The 19412-nt window shown below is 39.6% G+C and overlaps 1 protein-coding gene across 1 annotated transcript in view; it reads left to right on the top strand.

Annotated features, from left to right (window-relative positions):
• The window catches only part of iglon5 (IgLON family member 5), a 123692-nt gene that overhangs the window by 76799 nt on the left and 27481 nt on the right, over positions 1–19412 (top strand). Inside the window, exon 2 of the mRNA XM_072393796.1 lies at positions 16840–16918. Within this exon, the coding sequence (XP_072249897.1) occupies positions 16840–16918 (79 nt within the window). The remainder of the gene's footprint in view (positions 1–16839; positions 16919–19412) is intronic.

Genomic DNA, 19412 nt, shown 5'->3' on the forward strand with positions numbered 1-19412 from the left:
GGAAGGAGCGGGGACCAAGACAGCAGTAGCAGATAGAACAGCAGAAACTTCCATTTAATTTTTTTAATGAAACATCTATTTCAAAAGAATTTAAGAGAGTAGTAACAAGAAAGAGGAAGAGCGAGGAAAGAGGCGGACTAAGAGTGTCAAAGACGAGTCAAGTAGGTGCACTGAGAAAACGAGTGAAAAGAGATGATGCAGAGCAAAAGAAAAAAACGGGAGGAATAGAGTGAAGCAAATGGAGAAATGAGGCGGAGAAGAAGTGACAACAGAGGGAGAAGCTCGAGGGGAAGGGAGCCAAAGAGGGGGAGAAGATGATGAAGAGGAAGAGGAGGAGAAGGACTTACAGGGGGTCTATGCGTAGCAGCAAGATGTTCTTTGTGCCTGTCAGAGTCTGACTAAAGATCAGGATTTGTGTGACACATCTGTACTAAATCTCTAACATCGACATTCTGCCTGTCTCTGCATTTATCTGGGGAGCTCTGTCTCTCACTCAGTTTCCTCTTTTTCTCCTTATATATTTTTTATTTATATATCCATCATCCCTGTTTTGTTTCTCTCCTGCTCCTATTTAAAATTACGCCATGGTATTTCTGCTTTGTTTGACAAAATCTGCACTGACAGCTGATGAGAGCAGATTAAATGCAGTAAAGGTTCTGAACCTACAAATTCATGTGAACATTCATTTTGCCTGTCCATTCAATCACAAGTGTGGCTTCATTTTTATTGCATTTTTAATTTTTCTCCTCCCTCACAATAAAACCCTTCTCTCTCCCTCACCTCTCTGTCACTCTCCCAATACCTCCCACCTTTCTTCTTCTCCCGACCAGCGCTTACACCATCATCTATCTTCAGCACTGACTCATGATTCCCACGAGGGCTGCGAGGTGACAGGGATCATAGAGCTTTGTGGAACTTGTATGCTCAGATAAGCGACTGAATTAGACGTAAGTGAAGATCAGCTGTGGCATTGCAGGGGAGAGACGATGAGCAAGTAGGTGAGAAGATAAGAGCAAGGAGAGGGAGAAAGAGGAGAGGAGTAAAAGTGAGTTGAAGGACAGTGACAGAAGGAAAAGAGTGGAAAAAAAGCAAAAGGCACAGTCATTTGAGGAGGTTTTAGAAGCACAGATGGAGAGAGTTGCTTCACCTGTTGAGCTTTATGATAATGGTGAAAGATTTATACCGACTGGCAGCTTGTCCATCCACTTACTGCATGTTTGCAACATCACAGACTCTGTGATAACTACAAGGAGGTGCTGATGCATTTTACACTTTCACTTACACCAGATATTCCTAGTTCTGTTGCTTAATAAAGTGTACTGCACTATATTTGACCCAATGAACAGGAAAATATTTTCCACATTTAGATATGAAGTAAATCTATCAGTAACACTGAAATTAAATTGAACACAAATTTGTGTGCATGTAGCCCACTATGCTGTATCCACCTTCACAAATATCTGGAATGGGAACTGCAGTTGCAACTCTGTTAATAAACTAAACTTCTATAGCATAGCTGTGAAAGAAATTACATAACAATTGGATCTTAATCTAGAAGCAGCCCTCTAGTGGTTATAGCTCACTTAAGCATGATGTTTAACAAGGTAACATTAGGATTGTCTTGAGGTTTTGGAGGACCCAATCGCCTCCGGAGACAGGTAGGTATTGAAATAAACTTTTCTTTAACAAAAACAATAGACTTCAAAGGCAAGGAGTCCAGAAAATATGATCTAAGTGACTGAGCTGATTGTATCATTGGATTGGATGCAGAAAACCAAATGACCAACAAAGGTTCAAGGTTAACAAAGTACATTCAACAGCCAACAGTGGCTATATCCTGTATTTGCAAGAAATCTGTTTTGTGAAAATGACCCTACTTTTTACTTGATGTGCAACCTTGGGAAACACATTCCTAATAAGATTATGGCTTCAGTCTCTGGGCTCTCTTCTTTTTTCATAGAGCGTGATATTCATTTTGCGAATTATGGCCCCATTTAAAGTTAACAAAAGACAATATATCAGTGTATGCTTTAGGATGGAGCTGAACATAGGAGTCCAAAAAACAAACGGGTGATGGCACCGGGGCTTTATCCATTTATATTTTTACAATCACAACAGCGAAGAGACAGCCTTCAATGCATTATAGTACATGGCAATTAATGTAGTCCAGTTGTTCCTCAAAGCATGTGCCGCAGCACACTGGCGATGCCTTCTGCAACTCCCCGTGTGGCAGTGGACCTTCTTTTTTTTTTTTTTTCTTAAATTGAATTAAGCAGGTATAGAAAATGGATGTATTTCACTGTTGGGAGTCGTTATTCTAACACATCCATTTCATGACTAATCTATGAATTATTCAATCATAAAAAAGGCACCCAGCTTGAGGTGAAGAAGTGGCATGTCTACTTATAATAGACAATTTAGCAAAGAACCAATCTTAAATTATATCTCTGGGTACTTTGTTATTAGCAGCCTGTTACAAAGATACATAGTTGTTTCTATGAAAAATGCCAAATGCAGTTTGACAGACACAAAATAGTATTTCTATACCAATAAAATTATTTTAAAAGGAGCTTTTAGCTCAAAACTGGGTAAGTGAAGGACAGAAGATGAATTGACAGACCTAAAAAACTATCTACAGCAGATGAAAATTGAGAAATAGGAAAACAAATCCATCAAGGATCTCACACAAGACCTGAGAGGTGCAGTTGATCCATCTATTGTTCACTGAAGCCTCATCAGAAATGGTCTCCATGGAAGAGTGGCTATTAAAAAGCCATTCTTAAGCAAGGGAAACAGGGAGAAAAGACTAAAGTACAACAAATGACTCAATAACTAGACTGAAAATCAGAAGCAACAGCTTATGGAGGGATGAATCCTCCCCAGAACCCAGACTTCAAAATTGTTGAAGCAGTGTAGGATCAGAGAACAAGGCAAAAGACAGCCAACATCCAAAGAAGAGCTTTGGGATGTCCTGGGATGAACTATTATTTAAGTCTACTTAAAGAAATTACAAGAAAGCTTGACTAAGAGGGTTTAGGCTGTGTTGAAGAATAAAGGTTTCTTTTGCCTTATATATTATTGCAATTTATGTTTGCACATGTTCTTATTAATCACTGCACCTGTTTCCCATATTCCTGGCAACTTACTGGAAATGTCGATAACATCTACCCATACAACAAGTACATACATGTGTGCCTAAGTCTTCTTCTTTACCTTTGCGATAACACCTCTAGTGATAGAAACCAATTTGCCAAAACTGTACAATCTCAAGCAAGAACAGCCATGCTGTAAATTCTATGTATTCATGTTAATTTGATATTTTTGTATATCATTGTATGTAAACATACAAACATAAACTGTGAGCTCTCTTGCATGTAGCTGAGATAGACAGCCAGGCATGGAGATAAAGCAAAGGAACTAGACAAATAATAGAGAAGCTCAGAGAGAAAAATACAGGAGGAAGCAAAGTGAAAAAAGTGTCAAATCTAATTTAGATCCTGTCCAGCTGTCGGATGACTAATATAGATTTGAAGAAGATACCCATTTTTTTAAACATGTGCAGACCTTAACGAAACTAAATAGAGAGTAAAAAAAATTCCAGGGACTGGTAATATTTTCTGGTAATAATTAGATATTTCACTCTTGCTCAAACAGTGCGGTACTTGGGAGGAGCAAGAAATCTCAAGCTTTAGTAGAAGTAGATGAGCCAGATTGTTGCAAAGTGGGTACAGCATTGAAAAAATAACTCCTAGAACACAGTGAACATCACAGATAGAGGATAAGTTGAATAAGTGCAAAAGAATCATTGGATGGGTTTTTTATGGAAAATAACCTCATCTTCCGCAGCATTTTGTCTTTGATCAAAAAGTTTTTTTTTTATTCAGGGCCTGAATGTTCTGATTCATGCACAGTCACAGCTTTCTGGAGGTTAGTGTACAACATAGGGTTTTGATTTTAATCTTATACTCCAGACGCCAGTGCAAATGCAGGAAATAAGCATCTGGCTAATGTCTTCTCGAGTCATTTGCAGACGAAGTCTGTGCCGCTGCATTATGTTCTGAGAAAACATAATGAGACAGTTTGTAAAAAGGTTAGAAATTATGAGTCAAAAAGCTATCCCACTCTGACAGTCGCTTGCTCACTTGCTTAATAATAATAATGACTGACATGCAAATAAAAAATCTTTACTATTTCTTATGCTAAACTTAGACTTCAAGGATCACTTCAGGATATTAAAATTCCATCTAAAGGGAGGATACTTTTATTTCTACATCACAAACGTTATGATATTTTGTAATATTTCTTGTACAGTACAATATGATTTTACTTGGGGAAGAATCATTGTCATACACAGTAATTCTTACAATGCCCTTGACATTTGCAGTACATCCTGTCAGCTGTGTGTGTTTTGTCATTAATATTTAATTTTGTGTCACAGGAAGGTGGATAGATCTTGATGTCTCATTTTACTCGTGTGCATTGTAGGTTATATATTCCAAGACACTGCAAAAAAAAAAAGATTCTTCAGGATTTTCTCACTGTGGTTATCATTTGGAAACAGCTCACAAGAAGACAGAGATTTTGAATGTGCGTGAATATATTACCTGCTATTAGAATTTCATGTGGGTGTATGTATATGCATAAGCTTTGTGTGCACTCCTCACATTCTTGTGTGTGCACGTTAAATTGTTTTTCAGCTCGTTCACACATGCATAAAAAAAGAATCCAGAAATTAATCTCAGTGCTCCACATGAAGGAGCATTTATCCAATTCATAGAGCTCCCAGCAGACGGTCCTATGATAACTTATGTTGACTTGGAAATTTGTTTCTATTTGTTACTGAGCACTGAAAGATTAATAATCTCCACAATGAGAAAAACACAACCCCTCCTGCTAGAAAAAGCAATAAGAAAAGGTACTAGAAATTAATGTGCAGGGATAACTAAAAGGTAAATCAGGCAGTGGCATTGTATTTAATTACACAGTACTTCTGTCACAGCTTTAGTCATGCTCCTTATTTCCTCACATTCCCCGATAGCCTCAGGCTTTGGTAAAACAGCTTCATTGGGCACATGAGCCAGCAGACTCAGAAGTGGCTCAGTCCACCAGGGCTGACATAAACGCACAGCTTAGTTTTGCCCCAAGTAACTAGCTGTATGCTTATTTCCTCCTCAAACAAGCTATGACACATTCATTCACCTATACCTCCCTACTTTCATCCTGAGTATTTTTTCTGCATGTCACACGCAAGACTCTTTTCGGTTTTGCTCAGCACCAAAGATTAAATGGCCTCTTGATTGCTTCTTTCTCGTGTACTGCCCTCTCTAAAGAAATACCAAAAGCGTCATCACCCAGGATGAAAGAAAGGGCTGGAGGGTGAAAAGGGGGGCAGATGTCTTTAAAGCCTGGAATATTTTTAACTTAGAGGGTTTCTTTTCTCATCGAGATGAGAGGACAACCAGTGAACATGAACAAAACTATCATGTTGTCAAGGGAATGGGGGCTTTTCTGCAATATAGTAGTAGCAGCACGTCAGTGATGCCAAAAACTATCCGGGATCTCATCCGGCTCCTATCTGATGTGAGACAAGGATACAGAGAGAGAGAGGGAAGTTTCAGGGTTTGTTGAAGGAGAGGAAACTCTTGCCTAGTGATCCAGATATCGCACAGGAAAATTCATGTCATCTAAGCTCCTCCGATTTACAGACCCAGGCTGACCTGAGCATGCAGTGTTGGTTTGAATGTCTGCCATGTGCTCTCCAGCACAGCTGTTGCCAGCCAAAACAGGCACGGTGGCTATGTGTTTAGGATCCGGCAGTGGCGAGTCACAGCAGTGTAGCAACAATGGAAAGAGCTGCTGTGATTCAGAATGCAAATGAACCCCTTCCACAGCTGTAAGGATGGCTGTGGGCACAGCCAGGAAGACTCTAACTGCACACAAGCATAGGAAGTATGCAAACACATCCACAGAAACTCACACTCCCACACCCACACAGATTCAAAAGTATGCACACAGCAAACAGATTTGCAAAAACATGGAAATACACATATTCACATTAATTCTCACCCTCTGTCTCTCCCTCTCTCACACACAAACTAATAGTCACTTCATCTGTGCACACCAGCGTCTTAGTGCACTGTACCATGCCTCCTTCTTATTTTCTTTCTCCTATTCCTTCCCTCAGGAGCTCCCTCCTAAGCAGGTGTTAGCTGATTTCTGTTCCCTCAGGTAATTCTGTTTGTTCTTTGCAGCAAGTACTACTGCTGTGAATTATCCTGACAGCACATTTCTCCTGGGCTCTGGCCCTCAACCCTTCCCCCTTCCTGCCCTTACACGGTTTTCCATCTCTTCCCCTGCACTTTGCACTTCCATCCTTTCGCTCTGCTTGGATATCCTGCTTTCATCCTCACTCTCTTACCAAACCCCTGTGGTTCATGTAGCAAGATCCCAGGACAACCAGCCCAATGGTCCAGAATGCACAAAAAACACACATTGCAGCAAGCCTCCACACTCAAAATGGTCACACACATGCCAGGAAATATACTTGCTGATATATAAATTCATGGTTTTGCAAGTGATCAGCTGAGACCCAAGTGCACTTTAACCCCTCAGTGTTTCAGCCCTACAATTTTTGCATCCGCTGAGCTTGAAATGCAGTACTATGAATTTGTTGGTGCAGTGCTGTAGCCAAAATGTTTATTTTGTTCTTTGCAATGAATTACTTATTTAGATTACTCATTAGCATGGCAGCTTCAGACAGTAGCTAATTGCTTTCCATTCAGTCATTACAATTAACTAGTCTTATTGCTCTGTTTGAGTATATTACATATTTTGCATATTTCCACAGACATTTTCACAGTCATTTTTAGAATGAAATGAATGGTGGTGGGAAAATTAATGAGCTAAGTCAGTGGTGGTGCTGTAAAGGCTTATGCATGCAAAAAAATTAAACAAAAAGCTGCATGAAATCTTTTATTCAGCTCCACAATAACTCAATATTTTGTTCAGAATTCACAGAATACATGGTCAGTGCATTATCTTTTATCTTTAATGAAAATTGCATGATTTTAGCTTTTCACTCTAAGTTAATATCCAGATTAGCAGCAGTGGCAGTAGTTTGGCAGCTCCCTTCAAACTCTGTTTCTCATTAAACCTACTTTTCAAGTGCATCATAAATGACCATTGGCAGCATGCACTGCCTGGTCATCCATTTCACACACACTGCCCAAACACTCAACTGACTTTTTGATGCCTCATTCCTTTTAACTCTACTTTACAGCCAATGGTCCTATTGAAAATAACTGCTCCCATGCTATTACACTTCTTTGTCTCCTGTCACCATCAGACGGTAATTGCTCTTTTTATTGTACCCTCTTAGAGGCTCAAGTGTAAACTATAGAGTAAGTTTTGCTACTGTTCTGGAAGCTTAACCGCATGGATGGAAATAGGCCCATTTGCTCAGTCTTGCAGCAGCCTATAAACAGAGATCATTTAAAGGGTAGAAATATGAAACCTTTTTTTTAAATATATATGTATATTTAGTTTAAAACAATAGTAAAGCAAATGGACAAAGGCCTTTCATTTAATTATATGTTGGCAACAATAATTTTGTTGTTCAGAACGGTTATTTTATATAATGGAAAAAGCAAATTATATCGTAATGACACAGCCCTGCTGGAGCTGTAGAAATTCTGAATCTAGTCCATTGTGTGCAAAGGCCAAAGTTGTCGATGCAGGAAATTACTGTTTGTTGCCAGTTTGTTGCCTCCATTTATGGCTGTTTTTAAGCATAACCTCAGCATTGCTCAACAAATGCCTTGCAAAAATGAAAAACACGAACAGGTATAGCAACAATCTTACTTGATAGTAGGTAAAAAGTAAATTCATCCAAATGTTCAAGACATAGATTTAAAGGATGTGGAAATTGTGAGAGGGCTACACGGTGGGGTGGTGGTTAGCACCTCACAGTGAGAGGGTTCCTGGCTCCAATCCTGTCTGGGGCATTTCTTTGTGGCATTTGTGTGTTCACCTCCTGTATGTGTAGGTTCTCTCTGGATACTCCAGCTTCCTCCAACTGTCCAAAAACAAGCATGTTAGGTTAATTGGTGTCTCTGAATTGTCCCTAGGAGTGCGTGTGCATGATTGTGTGTCTCTGTGTGGTCCTGTAATGGACTGGCGACCTGTCCAGGGTGTACCCTGCTTCTCGTCTAATAACAGCTGGGATAAACTCCAGCCCCCTATTTTTCTATGTGTAACTCGAACCAACTACAACTGACAGGGAAGTTGAAATGTGAAAAATTATGGGCCAATACTGGGTTCAACTGTGCTCAACCTTTGGTGTCTAGCTTGATAGTCCATGTGAAATGCCAGCTTTTAACCTCCTCCTCAAGGCTTTCTGAACATGTTAAAGTTGTGCAATATCACGTTTGTGACTGTTTCACATATTGCGGACAGTAAACTTATGTAAAGCAAACATAAAATGGTGTGATTGTAATATTTTTGATCACACATTGCAGTTTAATGTAATGCAAAATGTAGGTATGTAATTATTTTGGAGCCAAGAAAGAGTAGGAATATTACCCTTTATAGAGCACTTCCTTTGGAAAGTGCAATGTTTTGTGCTGTGGGCTAAGAAAGCTATTACACATTCTACTGCACTGCAAGTATTGTCTGTTTGTCCTTTGGTTAAGAACACAAACTTGTAATTCTGTTAACATGCATTGTTAGCATCTCTTGCTACTTTGAGTGGTGTGCAAAAGTTGGAGATCTAAAGTGCTGTACATTTGAGTAACATGCACATGAGATAACATATCACTAAACTAAATATAGCCCTACACTCAACATCCAAAAATCTGTTTGGTGTCATAGGGCATGTGCTGTTAGACTTGATGTGCTGCAGATTTTATATTTCTTTCATTTTCTTAAAAGTATGTCATTGTCAGAGGATGTTTGATGCGGAGCTCCTTGGGAAGCATCGGTATGTTATGTTTCTCTTTGAGAGCAGTGACAACAGCACCCAACAAATCTGTCAAATTATTAGTGTACAAGTTATATTTGAGGAAGTCTACAGGGCCTTGTGTAAGGCCGATGGGCGCGTGTGTATAAGTGTACTCCCTGGGAAAGGAAGTAACAGTTTAACTATTGTATCGATTTCAAGAGCGCTAAGGGGTTTAGGCATCAGTCCAAGGAAAATAGGGGTAAAAGAACGTGGACTGGGGCTTGTCCCTGGTTTTAGTACTTTTCGCTTTTCTCCCCAGCCACGCTTGATTCAGTGGTAAAGATCTGTGGCTACCCATTGAAGTTGTAGAACTGCTGCATTGAGTACTGTATAGCTATGTGCACTCTGCAGTGCTCTATTGATTGATGTGTAAAAAGGGATTAGTAGATGGAGGGAGATGAAAGCGTGGGGGGGGGGGGGGGGGGGGAAGCAACAAGGGGCAGAATTGCAGATGCTAAATGTATACAATGAAAACTCATACTTTTGATTTGTACATGATGATTGTGTAAGTAGTTATTTGTGTGTGAAATGTTGGAATATTGGGCCCTATGTGACAAACCAAATTACCTTGAATAAAGAGCAGTAAGATGTCAAACCAATCTTCTTGATGCTTCTAAACGAGTCCAACAGAGCACTTAAAATGTCAAAATAAGCCACACTTGTTTTAGCTATTTCACTACATTCCTTCAACAAAAACATATTTGCTGTATGAGGAGGAGAAAAAAATGACATCACCAGACAGATTCAAAACAATTCATTCACCCTGACTTCTCTGACATTTCTTAGATTTCCTGTCAAGTGGAATCCTGCCAACATCCATTTTGCTTCACTGGCAATTGTGAAAAGCAAGCAACCTGCATATCCGTCTTGTTGAGCCGTTGAGCGAGACATCCAGGTGGTTTCTCATCGCTTTCCCATCACTCTCTTCCTGCTCTCCTGTTGCTCTGTCCCTGACAGGCGTTGCGGACGGTGGAAGCAGCCAGAAGGAGAGTGTGGGATTTCATAAATAGGGAATAGAGGGCTAAAGGAGTAGAGGAGGGAAGGAGATGTGGATAGGGAGGATGAGGGCAAGCAGAGGGGTGGACATGGGCTTGGATTTGGGCCGTCCAGAGTTAATGGGATCAGACGAGGAAGAGAAAGGGATATCTGTGCCTGTTAATGTTTAATCCCTCATCCCCAACCCCTTGTCTCCTGCCTGCGGCTTTTGGCATCTGATAATCCTTGGGCTGCCTCTCTTCATCATCAAGGTATCGAAGGGAAGGGCCTCTGTAAATATTTAATTGGCTGCAGTATGCCGGTGTTAATTATGCGGGTGTGTCTCTCCTTTGCTTTGCTCTCTAAACCAGCAGTACTTCATGCTCTCTGCTTTATATATATATATATATATATATATATATATATATATATATATATATATATGTACACACCTCTATTACTACTTCTCTTATTGCTATATACTTCTGTTATCACTTAATAGTACCACTCCACTCACCTCTGCTGTTATTTCTGCAGTTGCTATTACTACACCTTGTAATTCCACATTCAGCTACAGCTTTTCCTCATTCTCAGTGACTTCCCTTTTTAGGACCTTACCTCACCCTGGTTATCTATCTTCACCTCTGCCTTCCACCTTGTGCTGTACCGCTCTTCTTCTCCTTTCAATTTCTGAGTCATGGCAGCGCCTGTTGAAACGGATTATTGTTATGGGTTCCATTATAGCCTCTGCGTCTTATCCGTCTTGACGCCAATCATGCTTTCTGAAGTAGCTTTCCCTTTATGTGTTTATTTGATCGTCAAGGGCAAAACTAACTAGATGAACAGCACAAAGACAGCATTTCAAGGACTTTGCAAGTTAAAGTTGTACAGCTCAGTAGAGCTCTACTCATAAGTGTCTGTCAGTAGCAAGTGCAATTACAAACAGGCACATGTAAAAGTCAAGAGACTACAAATCACATGGATCATAATGGATGTCTCGTGGGCACTGAGTAAGCAAACATTCGATTACAAGTGGAGGAAGTCATGTGATCGTCTCGGCCAGCAACAGTTAAAAAAAAAGTTTTCTGCAGTTGACCAAAACAGGTGTCTCCTTTTGTTCATTGTGTACCAGCAGGGAAGTGAATAGTAGTCTGCTAGATCTGTGTGTTTTCATGCATGTAATCCCTTAACCATGTTCATTTATTTTATTCTTTCAAATGTCAAATTTAGGCTTGAAGCTCAATTCTGTGTACAGACATAGGCTTAAGGTTGTCCTTTGAATAACAGTCATGTTGTGTATTTGTGCCTCTGCATGTATGGTATGCAAGTGAAGGTTTCATTTGTGAGCAAAGAAGGTCTTTGCAAGATTGAGAGAGATACTGGTACTTAGACTTGACAGTATCTACTGTAGACAGCAGTGAGCAGAGAAATTCAAACGTCGGTTGCCACCAATATGAGGTTCACCACCAATATTCTCCTCTGTTCTACATGGTTATGTTCTGTTTTGTGTAGGCTAACCATTTTTCTCTCCCACTACTCTCTTTAGAGTATCAACGTGGTAAAGAAAAAAGCTTTTTTGTTTTTGTGTTTCCACATTTAGAGTGTAGTTTAAGCTTCCCTGTTGGCAAGAATCCTTCTCTCTGGAGTGTCTGTGGCCAAGGCTCCTGAATCATCCTGGTGGGTGCAGTACAGCCTGTATGCCAAACCCAGGAGGAAGCAAAGAAAAGGAGAAAAAGAGAATTTGATCAATGGAGCCAAAAGAAACCCAGAAACTTAAAGTGACATTTGAAGGTGATGTTTTTGGCCATGCAACAGCACACCGGTGGTTGCACTTTCGCCTCATTATTGTATTGTTTGATCATGTATGTTGTGTTTGGCTGGTAGCATTTGGTGTAATTGCCTCAAAGGGATGAGTAATGGTTTGGAGGCATGCTGTCATTCAGCCATATGATGACTGGATTTTGTTTAACACCCAACACTCCCACTCAATGCTGCAAATGCACAATTCTTATTCCTTTTTCCATAGAGGCTATAACTGTAAATCTCCTTGAATAATTGCATACTACAATATTTTTTTATTCTATGTGACTACTGTTTCCTTCGTACAAACCAATATGTCAGTCTTTAGTATTCTTTACATAAAATGCTAATCCACAACGCTGTTCTACTTTGTGTGTGTGTATCATTTAAACTTATTTACATCAACCTTACCTTTATGTCTACATCATATTTGATGCAAAGAGAAATTTAAGACACCTCCTTGTGGTTTAATATGGTCTTCATAAGTAAATCATAATTACATTTTATATTAATTGCCATGCAGTGTCAGACGTATTTCCACAACAATGTGTTACATTGGAATGGCTTGGCTAAACCACCTTGATATTTCAGGAAGAATGGAAATAAAACCTGGAGTATGTGCTTCTTCAAAACAAAGTTCAGAAAGAAGGCTGCACCCTCAGGAGTAATTTCTTTTATCTGTCTCACATGGTTTTAGGTAATGACCTACCTCTTAGGGATACAAGTGCAGGTTGTCACTCTGGTCATTCCAAAGGGAGACGTGAACATGAGTTCAAAGTCTTGCGTCTTGTATTCTCAGATGGGAATATCGGACTAATTTTACACAGTTTTACACAACATTCTAAATCAGCTTTTTCTTTCAGACTGACAAATCAGAGAGAAAATTACTTTATTTCATACTACCCTGTCTCAGAAGTACACTTGCTGAAACAAAATTTGACACTATATATACCTCTTCGGACAAGAGTAAATACAATGCTTGGCCAAAAAAGAAGAAAAGCATGCCCTCTATTTAACTAAGCAATCATTTAAGAGTCTCCCGTGGGTAAAGTGCTGTAGTGATTAATAAGTTTCAGTGCGCAATAAGTAACCCTAACTGATGCAGTGAGTAGCTTTTAATTCCCTAAATAACCCTGTCAAAATCCTGTGGTCATATCAAAGGTGTTGCTCTGTTTCAGAGGGGTCAAATTATTAGTCTGCATGAGGCAAATAAAACAACTAAGGAACAAAATCTGCAAAAAATTGAGTTAAGAACTGTCCAAAGCATTATTGAAACCTAGAAGTGGTGAACCATCACCTTAGAGGACAAAATGTGGTCTAAAAAAAACCTTTAATTGTTATGGTCAAAGATCACTTAAACATTTGGTAAAATCCTGTTGAAGAAAATCAACAGTAGAACTCACAGCTATGTTTAATAGTGAAAATACATCTACATGCACAGTGTGAAGATGACCCAAGGTAATGACGATCAAAGCTAAAGTTGCTCCAACAAAATATTAGCGAGTGTGACTTTTATTTTTAATTTTTTTGACTACGTAGCATTACATACTTAGTGCAAACAAAAAAATGGGTTTTTGTCTCCTCTTTTCCAAAAAGCGATGTCCTCACAGCACTATTTACAAAAAAACCTCCACCCTCTTAAAAAAAGTGTGCATGCAACCTTTCTGACGGACCTCATTACAGTTTCCTGCCCTTCAACATACAGGTAAAGCAGCTCAGTTGAATGCTCCAACAATTTCCTGGACAAAAATGCTGTCACTATTCTTCAACTTGAATCACCTCATTCTCAAAGTTGCCCCACCAACCAAGGTCCATCCTGGGTTATGTCACAGTGCACTCTATAACACCATAGGTGTTCTCACCCCTCCATTGCTTTGCCTGTTAGTTGGCTTGTAACTGTAAATGTTTGTGCAAACATCACCAGCGCTATCTTGACAGAGTCCGCTTTCGCCAGTTAAACAAAGAAGACACCAGCTCATATTTGTGACATTAAACAAGTAGATAGCAGACTTAAACCTTGGTTTTCAAAAAATGTTCAGTTTCAGTACCAAACATTAAGAAAAATGTGTGGTTATCAAAGCATTCCTGGTTATGTGTGCAGGGCCTACTATAACTTCGATACTGTACATGGAAAATTTGACTCTTACTTATTTACCTCTACCAATAATATCATACAACGCACATCCCAGTTACACATCATTTACAACTTTCTTCTCACTTGTAAGACAAGATGTCTGTATTATATGGTATACTTTGCAAAAGATTCTTGTTTTAAAAAAGTCACGATCATTTTATATTGTTCTGAGATGAAAAAATGCAGCAACCTCTTAACCTTTGTTAATCCTTTGGTATCTAGTAGGATAATGTCTCACTAGAACCCACGGGCAGACATGCTAGAATGTCCCCTAAAACACTGTTAGCACATTCTTTGCAGATCTAAGAACCAAGCATGTTTGTCTTACTTTATGATCCAAGCATTATGACAAATTGAAGGCTGTAGTTTGGAGACTGTTGTTTCCTGTAACAATGGCGGTTTAGACATTGGTAACATGCAGTTGGCATGCTTATCCCAGTAGTTTACATTTAGTGGGTCAGATTATGGTATCAAAACAGAATAGTCCATCTGTCAAGCTAATAAAAATGATAATACAGCTACTGCTCACACAATTATTTGCAGGGGAATCAGGGAAATAGGGAACATAAATCCTAGCACTGCCCTGAGGGCACTTTTGTCTGAGGACAGAGGTGGTCTCTCAGTGCTGAAATACAGCTCCTGGTTCTGTTTCATTGATGCATTCAAAGAGCAGGACTGAGGTGAAGAAAAGTTCTACATGCATTTTTTTTCTCTCTGTGAATTTCACCTTCAAGATGAAGACATTTTTGTATTTTTAATAGGAAATGCTAAGGAAATATTTTCTGTGTTTGATTAATACCTTCATCTCTTACTAGTTACTTAAACTTACTTTGTGATTTGTCCTGTGATTCAGTACAGGAGAAGAATTGTAGGGTAAATGTGTTGACCTGGTTATCAGGTTAAGCTGCGCTTGGGAGTGGAGATGGGTTTTAGGATGCAAGGTGCCAATCGAGCTGTGAAGATGGGAATTGAGTAGGGAAATGGGAATAACTGCCTGCTGGTTTGTAACCTTCAACCTTGTTGTCTGGAGCATTCATCGTATGCATACATCATTGATTCTATCAAAGCAAGTCCATATTTTGTGTATGTGCGTTTGTGTTTTATTAGTTTATAGAGAGTATGTTTGCACCTGTAATTGCATACATGGGGTTACATATGTGTATTTATGACAGCATTTCACACAGGTCTTGAAGCCTCAACTGAATTGAACTAGTCCAAATAAAGTGCGGTGTATAAAGTACCGATCTGAAAGAAAACAGCTGAGAGCTTGAGCTGAGTATGAAGACTGAGAGAGAAGAGGCATGAGCACAGCAAAACAATACATTATTCTACAGGAAAAAAAACACAGATAAACGAGTGCTTGTGAAAGTTTTTGAACGTTGTACACAATGGATAATGTGCTGTGCCCCTCCCCCAGGGCTTTTAGAGATGGAGCCAGTTCTCGGATCCTTGGCCGGCCTAGATAGCACAGCAGCAGTGGCAGCATCAGCAGTGCCCATTAATGCGATTACAGCTTTTAGTGGGAGATTTTCAGGGCCAATTTTCTTTTGAAGCATCATTAGTTTGTCCTCTTTTCTTGTTCCCTGTTGGTATGTCAGCAGACAAACATCGGCGCTCACACCCAGCATCTGAATTCAGTAACACATGCAATGAAATACACAATCTTAAAAACACGAATACACAAATACATTTACATTAACCTAGTCTATAGAACATCAATACAGAAAAGGCAAAGTTACACTCATAAAAACAGCAAAAGAAGCATAAAAGCCAGCATGTTTAGTCTTTATAAGAGAAACAATAAAGTACTATTTAGTATAGTTGGAAGGATCTTTGCTATGCAGTTTGAGAACTTTTTGATAAGCAGTGCATGATATGCATTATAATGCAGAGGGCTCTCTCATTATTCTTTGTAATCAAACCATGAATTCTCAAAGATGCTTCTCTAATTTGAAATCCACATTTCTCTTCTATTTAGTGGTACATTGCCATCAGTTTTGGCTTTAATCTCTTAGCAAGTTCTCATATGGCATGCCAAACGTGTCTCTACTTTTGCACAGCTACTTAACAAACCTTGAGGTGCCTCTTAGCACCTGAGTGCAGCAGCTTCGTTTCATAAAGTCACCATTTATTAAACCTCAAGGCTAGGCAGCAGCAAAAGCCTATTGAGGTATTGAGGTCATCTTGCAGGAGGAGGGAAAAAAATATTGTCAAAGATAGAGGGAGGGCACAAGCCAGAGTACTGGGTGACACGCTGTGTTTCAGCAGAGTTAAGATGAACAGAGCCATGTGTCCTACTGGGCAACAGCCTGCTTTCGTATGCAATATCATTGCCAGCATATAGTATAAGGTCTTTGGCTTTAATTGTTAGCAGGTCAAGCATGTTCACAATAAATGAATTCAAACTGTTGTATTTTTCCCCCATACCCATACATGACAGTCACAAATGCCAAGCTTGTATTTCCTCTTCAGCTAATGACTCTCAGGATGTGTGTCTGTTCTTGTGTGAGTTTGTAATACAGTTTGTGTTTGTGCTCTTGTATGCACGTGCTTCTGTTCTTTGTGTGTGTATTGGTAGGCAGGATGAGCATCCCTTCTGTTACCATTGCTGTCCCTTCATTTCACGCTTCAGCAGCTCCGCGTGAATCCTCTTCCCTTGGCTCATTATCAGTGCTGTTCAATGAACACGCATCCCACCAGAATGCCGGGTAAAACTGAATTATTATTCAAGAATGAGGGTCAGTGCAGACATTGCGACTCTTTTGTTTTGTATATTTATTACTTTCCCTTTAGAAACGTGTTAGCAGGATGCAGGACTTATTAATGGTAGGCAGCGGATCTTCAAGCACCAGAGCTGATTGATGAGCACCAGTGGAGTTTCTAGTGTCGCTATTGGATGCTCATTTGACTCTTCTCTTATATCTCCTGGCAGGGTCCAGTGTACATGGAGCAGAATTCGGACACCTTCTGGACAACATTACAGTGTTGGAAGGCGAAAGTGTCACTTTGAGGTAACTCTTGATCCTACACCTGCACCAACTGATTACATGAAAAACATGTTTGCCCTTCCACCACCTGTCATGCTGGGTTGATTGCCAATTCTCTGTCTCATAACTTTAATTAGGCGTCCTACAATGTGCCATATTTTCAAGCACTGTCTATCCTAGTTAATTCAATGATAATAACTGTCAAATACTGCTGGAGTCATAGTCTTTTGTGCAAAAACCCTTTCTTTTTGCTTAGATGTAACAGTAATACTAGTCAGCTCAGGGGTGGACCTCCTCTCTGTCCAACCACACCTACCTAACTGTGAGTGATAAAGTAGAAATCACAGCTTTTCCCGACTCCCACCCTAGCAGGAAAGCAGCCAACTTTTTCCCCTGGATATGACCAGGCTTGGAAATATATATTCAGCTATACAAAAACAAAAAAAAAGGAATAATAAACAATTCAACATTACTTACATCATCTTTAAGCCTAAATCTCTGCAACAACTCTGAACAAATTCATCTTTTAGCCCATTTTTCTCTTGAAAGAAGAGTGAACCTCCTACGAAAAACAAATACATTATTCTGAAGCCAAGTACAAATTTGTCAATAATTGTCAACAACATCGAGTCTCGCTCAAAGTTGGAGATCAAAGAACCAGGATCTATATTGTCATCAAGATGTGTAGCTTGAAGCTGTCTCATTGATGCTGTGAAATCAAATATATAGTATTTACTCAGCCGTTTTCACATATTAAAGCCCAAACTTAGGTGATAAATTTTTTTTCTTGGTGTGACTTCTTTCTTCTTGTATAATTTGGAATCATAAAAGCTGTGTTGTAAAATTTACGTTACGAGAATTACTCTTGTTTCTGGGTGTAAACTGTAGTTCCAGTGTTGATTGCCATGTGAATTAGATGGCTTTAAAGCTTCATTAGTTGTATTGTGATGACATATTTTGTAATCACATGTGTATTCAAGTCTAGTCTGTGGAGGTCAGCACATAGCTGTGAAAGCAAAGACTAAAAAGCTTTAGAAATAAACTCAATTTTAATGCAAAATCACTTTTTCCCAAGTGGCACAAACACTTTTGTTGTGCTTGAGACAACGCTGTTGTGTTGGCTTTGATGCAGCCCATTAAGAAGAGGCACATTTCATGTTATTATGATGCTCATTTCCTTTGGGCTTACAGTCCTGTAGCAACAGCATCAGTGCAGAAGTGATTCATTTAAAAATAGATTATTAGGGCATGTTTACAAAGATAATAGATTATGGAAGGATTTCTCTTTATTTAAACCCACCAGCCACAAACAGACAGCTAATCTCATTCAATATGAAGAGGTGTGTTTGCTGTTTAGGTCATGTGTTGGTGGGAAGATCAGCACAGCGCCTTGTAGCCTGTTTGCTGAAGACTTCCAGGCTCAGTTTCTCTGTGGTTGTTATGCATTGTTGTGTCACTGCCACTGACTTGGCAAGTGATCTACCTCAGATATATTTATCCAGGTCATATCAATTAAACATAAAGACTTCAGAGGTATGTCATCTCACTAGCTGAAGCTGGGTAAGGACATCTAGTGGCCAAGTGTAGAACTGAAGTCACACCTTTGTCAAATGGTTCATGTTTGGAGAAATTACTCAACAAGTGCATTGTTGTGCTTCAATACACCACAGTATTTTACTTTTAGGGTCTGAAGGATTTTTCAGTTTATTGCCTTTTACCTTAATTATGCTCAAGTGGGTTTGCATGTTCTCCCCGTGTATACATGGGTTCTCTCCGGATACTCCGGCTTCCTCCCACCGTCCAAAAACATGCATGTTAGGTTAATTGGTAACTCTAAATTGTCCTTAGGAGTGAGTATGAGCGTGTGTGTGGTTGTTTGTCTCGTTTGTCTCTGTGTGGCCCTGTGATGGACTGGCGACCTGTCCAGGGTGTACCCCGCCTTTCGCCCGATGACTGCTGGGATAGGCTCCAGCCCCCCCGCGACCCCACCGACGGATTGACGGTATAGAAAATGGATGGATGGATGCTCAAGTGGCCAGACTTGAATTGCATGCATCTCAAGCTGCTTTTATTTTCAAAGTTGGCTTGTAGACAAAACAAATTACTAAGCTGTGAATGACAGTCTGACTACTTTTCGTGCAGTTTGCCGCTCTCAAGCTGTTGACTTCTCTGCCGACTAATCTTAGCCAAATGTTCTATAACTTGGCCCATTTTGCGCAACCTGAGTGACTGGAAGAACAAATAAAAAGTTTGCTCAAATGTAATTCATTACTCAAGAGTTTACAGACAAATAAAACTGAGAGACAGCTAAAAATTTGAATGAATGAAGTGTCTGAGAAATGCAGATTCAGCACGAGGTCACTGAATGGTTTGATGAGAATGATAATTAGGTGAATTGTGTGCTGTAGTCTTTGCAGTCGCAGCATTTCCTCCGAAATGAACAGAGAGCGCTCATGCGTTCTTATCTTAACAACCAATAGAGGGATTATTATTTCGGAGAATGAAGGTCTTTTCCTTT

This window comes from Leuresthes tenuis, unplaced genomic scaffold (genome assembly GCF_036924035.1).
Source record: "Leuresthes tenuis unplaced genomic scaffold, fLeuTen1.0.hap1 SCAF_10, whole genome shotgun sequence".
In the NCBI taxonomy this organism is placed as follows: Eukaryota; Metazoa; Chordata; class Actinopteri; order Atheriniformes; family Atherinopsidae; genus Leuresthes; species Leuresthes tenuis.